The 8,851-nt window shown below is 41.6% G+C and overlaps 1 protein-coding gene across 1 annotated transcript; it reads right to left on the reverse strand.

The window, feature by feature from the left end:
• Positions 1-7,902: 7,902 nt before the first annotated feature.
• LOC139834997 (uncharacterized) lies at positions 7,903-8,598 on the reverse strand. Its single transcript, XM_071824935.1, has one exon. It carries the CDS (start codon positions 8,596-8,598, stop codon positions 7,903-7,905), a length of 696 nt encoding a protein of 231 aa, XP_071681036.1.
• Positions 8,599-8,851: the final 253 nt, after the last annotated feature.

Consider the following 8,851-nt stretch of genomic DNA (forward strand, 5'->3'; position numbering starts at 1 on the left):
CTATTTCCATGATGACCATGTTCATGTGTCTACCCCGCATATTCACCATACCTATTATAACACTTTGCTTAAAATGGACCATCATGATGGATGATGTTTTCATATACCATGCACACACTTCTTTGCTTTGCCTATTGTGTGTAGGTATAAGAATGCCAATGTCAACCTCGATTGAGCATGAGTTGACAAAGAGAGCTCTTGAGAGCATAATACTAGTAAGTAGAAGACCGAACCCGACTCTAATACCTTTCACATGCTTTGCATTGGACATGCCGAACAATTTCTCTTTCTTGTGGTTCGCTTGCAAGCATGATGATGTGAGTCTTACCGTTGGTGTGGCCTCACACAAGTTGAAATATTTCACTTTGTTTTGGTTTGTTGGCACACACGGTTGTGTACATGTTGTTTTGGTGAACTTTTTGAATGATATGGTTTGTGTTGCAACAAATACGTGGACCAATTTATCTTTCCGATGGTTTGTTTGCACACATGAGGATAGGAAAATGAGTTTCTTGAACATTGACCTTGCACATGCATTATTCTTCATATATTTGTGTTATGCTAATGGTGTTGTGAACATGAGTGGACATGTCGTTGATGATATGCACCTCTATCACACACACACATACTTTTCTTGGTCTTTGTTGCGTGAAGGTACAAGTGACTTGTGGATGAGCTCCAAGGAGTGGTTTCGGCCACACACATGTACTACACAAGACCTCTCCATGAGAGCACACCGACATCTTGCTAAGGTGACCTCCTTCTACTTGCGCTATCTTGCTAACCCCGTGGAACATTGCGTAAGCTTTGAGTGTTGCTTTGCTTTTCTTGTGCTATTGATAGGGCTCTTGACAAGTGAAGGGACATTCAATCGTTGATGTCATCTACCTCCTCAACACATTCATGAAGATTTATCGTCGATGACGACTCATTTTCAAGTGGGGGAGATGATATGGGGCTACTTTCGGTCTTCACCACATCATGTGCTTCATCGCCAACACGACACGCAAAGGTGAAGCTTCTCCTTTATGCATGCCTACAATCTCCTATTTGGAACAATATACTACTTCATACTCCGTCATATCTTGATGATAGGAACTCAATTAAAAGTACGGAGGGAAGGGAGGATGCCATGGAGACCCAAGGACGCAAGCCCGATGTCATGGAAGCATGGAAGAGAAGGAGAAAGAGGAGTTGGACGCTCCAGGTGAATGTACTAGGACGTCGCCTAGAGGGGGGGGGGGGTGAATAGGCAGTGTATAAAAACTTCTACTTGAGAGCTAAACTAGGCGGAATAAAACTACACATGTGTTTACTAGTTTAGCTCAAGGCCTATCAACTAGGAGTTTGCCTAAGTGCTCCAACAACCTATGCTAGCATGATGAGTGATGGCGTGTAACTCACACGTTCGTTGGGAACCCCAAGAGGAAGGTATGATGCGCACAGTAGCAAGTTTTCCCTCAGAAAGAAACCAAGGTTTATCGAACCAGGAGGAGCCAAGAAGCACGTTGAAGGTTGATGGCGGCGGGATGTAGTGCGGCGCAACACCAGGGATTCCGGCGCCAACGTGGAACCTGCACAACACAACCAAAGTACTTTGCCCCAACGAAACAGTGAGATTGTCAATCTCACCGGCTTGCTGTAACAAAGGATTAACCGTATTGTGTGGAAGATGATTGTTTGCAGAAAACAGTAAAGAACAAGTATTGCAGTAGATTGTATGCGATGTAAAGAATAGGACCGGGGTCCACAGTTCACTAGAGGTGTCTCCCCCATAAGATAAATAGCATGTTGGGTGAACAAATTACAGTCAGGCAATTGACAAATAGAGAGAGCATAACAATGCACATACATGATATGATGAGTATTGTGAGATTTAATTGGGCATTACGACAAAGTACATAGACCGCTATCCAGCATGCATCTATGCCTAAAAAGTCCACCTTCAGGTTATCATCCGAACCCCTTCCAGTATTAAGTTGCAAAACAACAGACAATTGCATTAAGTATGGTGCGTAATGTAATCAATAACTACATCCTCGGACATAGCATCAATGTTTTATCCCTAGTGGCAACAGCACATCCACAACCTTAGAACTTTCTCACACCTTGTCCTGATTTAATGGAGGCATGAACCCACTATCGAGCATAAATACTCCCTCTTGGAGTTAAGAGTAAAAACTTGGCCAGAGCCTCTACTAATAACGGAGAGCATGCAAGATCATAAACAACACATAGGTAATAGATTGATAATCAACATAACATAGTATTCTCTATCCATCGGATCCCGACAAACACAACATATAGAATTACAGATAGATGATCTTGATCATGTTAGGCAGCTCACAAGATCCAACAATGAAGCACATAAGGAGAAGACAACCATCTAGCTACTGCTATGGACCCATAGTCCAGGGGTGAACTACTCACTCATCACTCCGGAGGCGACCATGGCGGTGAAGAGTCCTCCGGGAGATGATTCCCCTCTCGGCGGGTGCCGAGGTGATCTCAGAATCCCCCGAGATGGGATTGGCGGCGGCGGCGTCTCAGTAAGGTTTTCCGTATCGTGGCTCTCGGTACTGGGGGTTTCGCGACGAAGGCTTTAAGTAGGCGGAAGGGCAACGCGGGGGGCCACACGAGGGCCCCACACGCCAGGGCCGTGCGGCCAAGCCCTAGGCCGCGCCGCCCTGTTGTGGCGGCGCCTCGTGGCCCCACTTCCTTTCCCCTTCGGTCTTCTGGAAGCTTCGTGCAAAAATAGGACCCTGGGCGTTGATTTCGTCCAATTCCGAGAATATTTCTTTACTAGGATTTCTGAAACCAAAAACAGCAAACAAAGAATCGGCTCTTCGGCATCTCGTTAATAGGTTAGTGCCGGAAAATGCACAAATACGACATATAATGTGTATAAAACATGTAGATATCATCAATAATGTGGCATGGAACATAAGAAATTATCGATACGTCGGAGACGTATCAGCATCCCCAAGCTTAGTTCCTGCTCGTCCCGAGCAGGTAAACGATAACAAAGATAATTTCTGGAGTGACATGCCATCATAACCTTGATCATACTATTGTAAGCATATGTAATGAATGCAGCGATCAAAACAATGGTAATGACATGAGTAAACAACTGAATCATAAAGCAAAGACTTTTCATGAATAGTACTTCAAGACAAGCATCAATAAGTCTTGCATAAGAGTTAACTCATAAAGCAATAAATTAAAGTAAAGGTATTGAAGCAACACAAAGGAAGATTAAGTTTCAGCGGTTGCTTTCAACTTATAACATGTATATCTCATGGATATTGTCAATGTAAAGTAATATAACAAGTGCAATATGCAAGTATGTAGGAATCAATGCACAGTTCACACAAGTGTTTGCTTCTTGAGGTGGAGAGAGATAGGTGAACTGACTCAACATAAAAGTAAAAGAAAGGTCCTTCAAAGAGGAAAGCATCGATTGCTATATTTGTGCTAGAGCTTTTATTTTGAAAACATGAAACAATTTTGTCAACGGTAGTAATAAAGCATATGTATTATGTAAATTATATCTTACAAGTTGCAAGCCTCATGCATAGTATACTAATAGTGCCCGCACCTTGTCCTAATTAGCCTGGACTACCGGATCATCGCAATACACATGTTTTAACCAAGTGTCACAAAGGGGTACCTCCATGCCGCCTGTACAAAGGTCTAAGGAGAAAGCTCGCATTTTGGATTTCTCGCTTTTGATTATTCTCAACTTAGACATCCATACCGGGACAACATGGACAACAGATAATGGACTCCTCTTTAATGCATAAGCATGTGGCAACAATTAGTGTTCTCATATGAGATTGAGGATATATGTCCAAAACTGAAACTTCCACCATGATTCATGGCTTTAGTTAGCGGCCCAATGTTCTTCTCTAACAATATGCATGCTCTAACCATTAAAGTGGTAGATCTCTCTTACTTCAGACAAGACGGACATGCATAGCAACTCACATGATATTCAACAAAGAGTAGTTGATGGCGTCCCCAGAAGCATGGTTATCGCACAACAAGCAACTTAATAAGAGATAAAGTGCATAAGTACATATTCAATACCACAATAGTTTTTAAGGCTATTTTGTCCCATGAGCTATATATTGCAAGGCGAATGATGGAAATTTAAAGGTAGCACTCAAGCAATTTACTTTGGAATGGCGGAGAAATACCATGTAGTAGGTAGGTATGGTGGACACAAATGGCAAAGTGGTTGGCTCAAGGATTTTGGATGCATGAGAAGTATTCCCTCTCGATACAAGGTTTAGGCTAGCAAGGTTATTTGAAACAAACACAAGGATGAACCGGTGCAGCAAAACTCACAAAAAAGACATATTGTAAACATTATAAGACTTTACACCGTCTTCCTTGTTGTTCAAAACTCAATACTAGAAATTATCTAGACTTTAGAGAGACCAAATATGCAAACCAAATTTAGCAAGCTCTAGGTGTTTCTTCATTAATGGGTGCAAAGTATATGATGCAAGAGCTTAAACATGAGAACAACAATTGCCAAGTATCAAATTATTCAAGACATTTTAGAATTACTACATGTAGCATTTCCCGATTCCAACCATATAACAATTTAACGAAGAAGATTCAACCTTCGCCATGAATACTATGAGTAAAGCCTAAGGACATATTTGTCCATATGCAACAGCGGAGCGTGTCTCTCTCCCACACAATTAATGCTAGGATCCATTTTATTCAAACAAAACAAAAACAAAAACAAACCGACGCTCCAAGCAAAGCACATAAGATGTGACTGAATAAAAATATAGTTTCAGGGGAGGAACCTGATGATGTTGTCGATGAAGAAGGGGATGCCTTGGGCATCCCCAAGCTTAGACGCTTGAGTCTTCTTAGAATATGCAGGGGTGAACCACCGGGGCATCCCCAAGCTTAGAGCTTTCACTCTCCTTGATCATATTGCATCATTTCCCTCTCTTGATCCTTGAAAACTTCCTCCACACCAAACTCAAAACAACTCATTAGAGGGTTAGTGCACAATAAAAATTAACATGTTCAGAGGTGACATAATCATTCTTAACACTTCTGGACATTTCATAAAGCTACTGGACATTAATGGATCAAAGAAATTCATCCAACATAGCAAAAGAGGCAATGCGAAATAAAAGGCAGAATCTGTCAAAACAGAACAGTTCGTAAAGACGAATTTTAAAATGGCACCAGACTTGCTCAAATGAAAATGCCCAAATTGAATGAAAGTTGCGTACATATCTGAGAATCACGCACGTAAATTGGCATATTTTTCTGAGCTACCTACAGAGAGGCAGGTTGAAATTCGTGACAGCAAAGAAATCTGTAACTGCACAGTAATCCAAATCTAGTATGAACCTTACTATCAAAGACTTTACTTGGTACAACAAAACACAAAACTAAGATAACGAGAGGTTTCTACAGTAGTAAACAACTTCCAAGACTCAAATATAAAACAAAAATACTGTAGTAAAAACATGGGTTGTCTCCCATAAGCGCTTTTCTTTAACGCCTTTCAGCTAGGCGCAGAAAGTTTATATCAAGTAACATCAAGAGACGAAGCATCAACATCATAATTTGTTCTAATAATAAAATCAAAAGGTAACTTCATTCTCTTTCTAGGGAAGTGTTCCATACCTTTCTTGAGAGGAAATTGATATTTAATATTACCTTCCTTCATATCAATGGTAGCACCAACAGTTCGAAGAAAAGGTCTTCCCAATATAAGGGGACAAGATGCATTGCATTCAATATCTAAGACAACAAAATCAACGGGGACAAGGTTATTTTTAACCATAATACGAACATTATCAACTCTCCCCAAAGGTTTCTTTATAGCATTATCAACAAGATTAACATCCAAATAACAATTTTTTAATGGTGGCAAGTCAAGCATATCATAAATTTTCTTAGGCATAACAGAAATACTTGCACCAAGATCACATAAAGCATTACAATCAAAGTCATTGATCTTCATCTTAATGATGGGCTCCCAACCATCTTCTAACTTTCTAGGAATAGAGGTTTCAAGTTTTAGTTTCTCTTCTCTAGCTTTTATGAGAGCATTTGTAATATGTTTTGTAAAGGCCAAATTTATAGCACTAGCATTAGGACTTTTAGCAAGTTTTTGTAAGAACTTTATAACTTCAGAGATGTGACAATCATCAAAATCTAAACCATTATGATCTACAGCAATGGGATCATCATCCCCAATGTTGGAAAAAATTTCAGCAGTTTTATCACAAGCAGTTTCAGCAGTTTTAGCAATTTCAGGCAGTTTTGTACGCTTTGCACTAGGAGTAGAAACATTGCCAACACCAATTCTTTCACCATTATTAGTAGGAGGTGCAGCAACATGTGGAGCATTAACATTACTAGTGGTGGTAATAGTCCAAACTTTAGCTACATTATTCTCTTTAGCTAGTTTTTCATTTTCTTCTCTATCCCACCTAGCACGCAATTCAGCCATTAATCTTATATTCTCATTAATTCTAACTTGGATGGCATTTTCTGTAGTAACAATTTTATTTTCAATATCCATATTAGGCATAACTTTCGACTTCAAAAGATCAACATCAGAGGCAAGACTATCAACCTTAGAAGCGAGAATATCAATTTTATTGAGCTTTTCCTCAACAGATTTGTTAAAAGCAGTTTGTGTACTAATAAATTCTTTAAGCATAGCTTCAAGACCAGGGGGTACACTCCTATTAGGACTCGTTCACTGGACGGCGAGAGAAGAAAAGTGGCATCTGCTGCAAAGTACTCTACACCTGTGGAGTCTGACGATAGTGGTGATGGCGATTATCATTATTCCCCCGGTGAGTCCAATCGTGGTCCGGCCATGGAGAAGAGCGCAGGAGACGCGGCCACAAGGGAGGCGGCTGGGACTGCCGTGGTTCTACGCCGGAGAGGCAGATCAGCGTTGTTGTGTCGTCAAGGACCCGTTCACGGAACGGCGGCCGGAGAAAGGGGGCCCTTCTGCAAAGTATACTGCAGTGTATACTGCAACTATGGTTTCTGACCATAGTATTTGTGTTGACCAACAATGTATGAGGCACTTATTCCATTTTGTCATTCCATTTGCTTTGAGATTTTCAAAATGCCGATGATTAAAATGTTTGGTCCCCGTACACTTGGGGGTGGCGTAAGTGAGCCTGGTAAGATAGCACAAATATCAATCTCTTGTGCATCGGACTTGGTCTCACTTACGCCATCCCTGAATGTTAATATTTGTGTTGACCAACAATGTATGAGGCATTTATCCATTTCTCTTGTGCATCGGACTTGTTGGTCTCACTTTCTTCCATTTTCATCATAGTAGGAACTGGATATGAAGACCCCGATGCAAGCGAGCCTGGTGGGTAGAGATGAGGGAGCAAAGGAGGAACCGGATGAAGACTACTTTGTATCTCGAAATTGTGAAATTTGTATGAATTAAGAGTTGTATGCAAAACATTTGTCTATATTGTTGTATAATGTGATGATGATGTATAATGTTGCTATGTTATATGTGTCCATATTATATCTGTCTATATTATATCTGTATATAACCTGTATACTATGTATAAAACCTGTACAATACACCAGACAGTATAAAATCGAGTATACCTGTACAATGTTCTGTGGCACACCAAAATGTAATTCAGTGGCACACCTGTTTCTGTGGCGCATGGGGAACCATGTGCGCCACAGAAACCTTAATTCTGTGGCGCACGGGCCACTGCGCCACACAAACCTTATTTTTGTGGCGACGTTTCTGTGGCGCACCACCCGTGCGCCACAGAATCACTTTTCCGTGCGCCACTGATGAGGCTTTTCCTACTAGTGTGTATTCAAGTGATAAAGACAGCAAGCAATAGTGAATAGCAGATATCAACGTTGGTAGTATAGAATGGATGTTACCTGCACGCCAACGACATTGAAGTTGGATCTCAGAGTATCGTGAATGCGTAGGCCTTGATGTTGGAAATCGGCAGGCTTCACTTCAAAAACACTTATAGCAGAGAAGCTCAGAGGAAGCGAGCACACGGTGGCCATCTCCACTTCCTCCGCCCCGGACAGCAGTCCCATTATCACTGATATCCCTTCCCCTACATATTGCTCCACTAGTTTTAGAAAGCACTCAAACGTGGCTAGAGCATCCGAACCAGCAAAATGTTCTTGGCCAATTCTTTTGATGCAAAGTTGATCCGCAAGTTTCTTCAAACTTCTATTGTACCAACGGGTGACGAGCTGCGCGAGGACCATCACGTCGTAGAGCATAGGAAAGAACTTTCTAACTAGATCCATGAAGTGCAAGAGATTGTCCGGCATCATACCAAATCCACCCTCAACTGCAAGCTTCATGAGAAAAGCCATATCCTTGTCCGTGTGGAAGGTGATCCAAGTGACCGAGGAATCGCTGAAGGGAAAATGCCTCAACAGGTCGGCATATGCCCACTCGGGGAAGACACCGAGATCCCGGTATTCTTGCAGAATGTGGTCATGAGCCACCAAGAAATCAAGAGAATCCTTGCTGTACTTCCCAGAAGCTTCATCTATGTGAAAGTTGAGCTGGTAGCATTGCATTACATCGTTGGAGGGGCCATCAAAGGCAAAAACCAATCCCACCTGAACAATATAGCCTCCATTGACAAAATCTCTCGGATGGTTGTACCATTGCGTGGAGCAATGCGGCTGGGAACTCAGATCGGTGGTCGATGATGCTACATACTCTAAGTCCAGTGCAATGTAGACTCTCCCGGATGTTTGCGATAAGCTCTGCTTGATCTTGTGGAACATCTTATCGTATATGGGACGTCCCATCAAAACATTAATGATA

This window comes from Lolium perenne, chromosome 1, assembly GCF_019359855.2.
Source record: "Lolium perenne isolate Kyuss_39 chromosome 1, Kyuss_2.0, whole genome shotgun sequence".
Classification (NCBI taxonomy): domain Eukaryota; kingdom Viridiplantae; phylum Streptophyta; class Magnoliopsida; order Poales; family Poaceae; genus Lolium; species Lolium perenne.

Bases quoted from the DNA above. Each gene is read 5' to 3' on its own strand.
- LOC139834997 (XM_071824935.1), bottom strand. From the start codon at position 8,598: ATGCAATGCTACCAGCTCAACTTTCACATAGATGAAGCTTCTGGGAAG.